The sequence below is a fragment of the Clupea harengus genome, chromosome 24 (assembly GCF_900700415.2).
Source record: "Clupea harengus chromosome 24, Ch_v2.0.2, whole genome shotgun sequence".
NCBI lineage: Eukaryota > Metazoa > Chordata > Actinopteri > Clupeiformes > Clupeidae > Clupea > Clupea harengus.
This window is the reverse complement of record NC_045175.1, coordinates 13,806,226-13,808,725: the sequence shown is the minus strand read 5'-3', so window position 1 is coordinate 13,808,725 and position 2,500 is coordinate 13,806,226. Positions and strand designations below refer to the sequence as shown.

Here is a 2,500-nt window from a genome sequence, read left to right as displayed (position 1 = left end):
ACACACACACACACCTTAGTGACACACACACACACACACACACACACACACACACACACCTTAGTGACGTCTACAGGCAGGCACACACACACACACACACACACACACCTTAGTGACACACACACACACACACACACACACACACACACACACACACACACACACACACACACACACACACACACACACACACACACACACACACACACACACACACACACACACACACACCTTAGTGATGTCTACAGGCAGGCCTCCCTTGGCGGCGGCGATCATGGGGTCGAGGCCCTTGGCGTGTTTGAGGTGCAGCGAGGCCCCCTGCATGTCCTTCATCTGTTTGGAGCGCAGCGCCGCCTTCACAAACTGCTGCCGCCGCGCCAACAGGAAGTCCAGCTGCTGCTGAGCTACAGGACAGGAAGTGAGGTCAAAGGACAGGACGTGAGGTCAGTCACGGTCACATGCAATGAAGGCAAGGTAACCGTGACATAAAAGCTCAGATTCAGAGAAGCCCAAAAGTTGGGAGGGGTTTTAGCTGTGAGCTTATTTTTAACGGTTCTGATATTAACAAATGTGACTGGATGGCCTCGAAGCTGCCTAGATAGCCAATGAGCTTGCTAGTTCAGTGTGTCAACCGTTTTCACACGCAATGCCACACCCACACAAAGCAGAAAGCAAATCACACACACTCACATGGGGATAGAATTCATTTTGAAACACTGTACATGACTTAAAAAATGTATTAATCAAGTGCCTTGTATTAATAATAACCTTGTATGAATCATGTGCTTATGTAAGCAGGAACATGGCTTTTCTGTGTTTCTGTGTGTGTGTGTGTGTAACTTAGATTATTAGGTGCTGACGCCATTTGAGTGAATTTTCAGAGAGAGAGAGAGAGAGAGAGAGAGAATGCACACACACACACACACACGTACCTTTGGTGCCCATTTTGAGGGCCGGTGAGGTGGCAGAGGGGGTTCCTCCAGGTGACACACCTGAGGGGGGAGCAGGAGCCCGCGCCTTCTGAGCTGGACGAGCAGCAGGCTACACACACACACACACACACACACACACACACACACACACACACACACACAGTCAAACACACACACACACAGTCAAACGCACACACACACACACACACACACACACACAGTCACACGCGCGCACAGTCACACACACACACACACACAGTCAAACGAACACACACACACACACACAGTCACACGCACGCACACACACACACACACACAGTCACACACACACACCAGGGAATAAGTAACAGAATATGAGATCATCATGAGGTAATCTTATGTTGAAATCTTGAACAGATTTTCAGTCCAGCTAACCTTTAGTCCCACTGTCAGTTAAGCAAACCTGGATATATTTCATTGTGTTTTATCATTTTACGTTTCATTTTTGGACAACTTCTAACTTTGAATGGTATTTGGATTCAGTGACCGGTCCGTATCGCACCTTTGCCACACCCTCTCCGTCATCATCACCGTCGTCCGCATCCTGATTGGCCAGTTTCATAGCCGTCTCCAGGACACCCATGAAGTTCTGTTCGCCGGTCTCTGTGCCTTGCAGGGGAAGACAGCCTGAGAGAGAGAGAGAGAGAGAGAGAGAGAGAGAGAGAGTGTGAGTGAGTGAGAGAGAGAGAGAGAGAGAGAGAAAGAGAGAGAGACAGACAGACAGAGGGGGAAAAAAAGGAGAGAAGTTCAAATCGAGCGATAGAGAGAGATTGAACACTAATCCTAATACACTGGATAAACCCAGCAGTGCTACAGGCAGATCAGACAAGCCATGGCACGAGGAAGCACTAGACTAGAACATGCTGAGTGAGTGAGTGAGTGAGTGAGTGAGCAGTACACAAACAGATATGCAAAACAAACAAACACACAAACAAACAAACAAACAAACAAACAAACAGGATGAGACTGCAGCCAGAAAATTGATCACACACACAACCAGAGAAGGGAGGGGTGCCAGAACACAGATGTGCAGACAGACAGACAGACCACAGATTAAACAGAGGTGATACTATGGCCTGGTAGAGAACAGGAAAGATAGAACACTGCTGTGAAACAGATACAACAGAGACCTGCAGACAGACAGAGTAGAGGAAGACAGACAGACAGACAGACAGACAGGTGAAGTGGCACAGGTGTGTTACCTGGAGGCACGGGGAGGTCGGCCAGGTTGACCTGCCTGCCGGCCTTATGGGCCCTGATGGCTTCCTGGTATTGCTGAGGGAGGGAGAGAGAGAGAGAGAGGGATGGAGGGGGAGACATCAGACAAACCTGCTCCAATCAGGAGTATCAGTCACTGGAGAGAACTATGCAGAGGGTGTATGTGTGTGTGTGTGTGTGTGCGCATTAGCGTGTGTCCATGTGTGTGTGTTACCTTAACGATGCGCTGGTGCATGCGGGCCTTGCGGTCGTCTCCTTTGCTCTTGGCCGTCTCTGATGCTGCCTGGTACTTCTGCATCCTCTGCTGCAGG

At 49.4% G+C, this 2,500-nt stretch overlaps 1 protein-coding gene across 1 annotated transcript in view; it reads right to left on the bottom strand.

The window, feature by feature from the left end:
- The window catches only part of cc2d1a (coiled-coil and C2 domain containing 1A), a 28,466-nt gene that overhangs the window by 14,664 nt on the left and 11,302 nt on the right, over nt 1-2,500 (bottom strand). Inside the window, exons 10-14 of the mRNA XM_031561921.2 lie at nt 2,404-2,500; nt 2,174-2,246; nt 1,474-1,598; nt 933-1,041; nt 232-404 (exon numbers count right to left, since the gene is read on the bottom strand). The exon at nt 2,404-2,500 is cut by the window's right edge and continues 22 nt beyond it. Coding sequence (XP_031417781.2) covers nt 232-404; nt 933-1,041; nt 1,474-1,598; nt 2,174-2,246; nt 2,404-2,500 — 577 coding nt within the window. The remainder of the gene's footprint in view (nt 1-231; nt 405-932; nt 1,042-1,473; nt 1,599-2,173; nt 2,247-2,403) is intronic.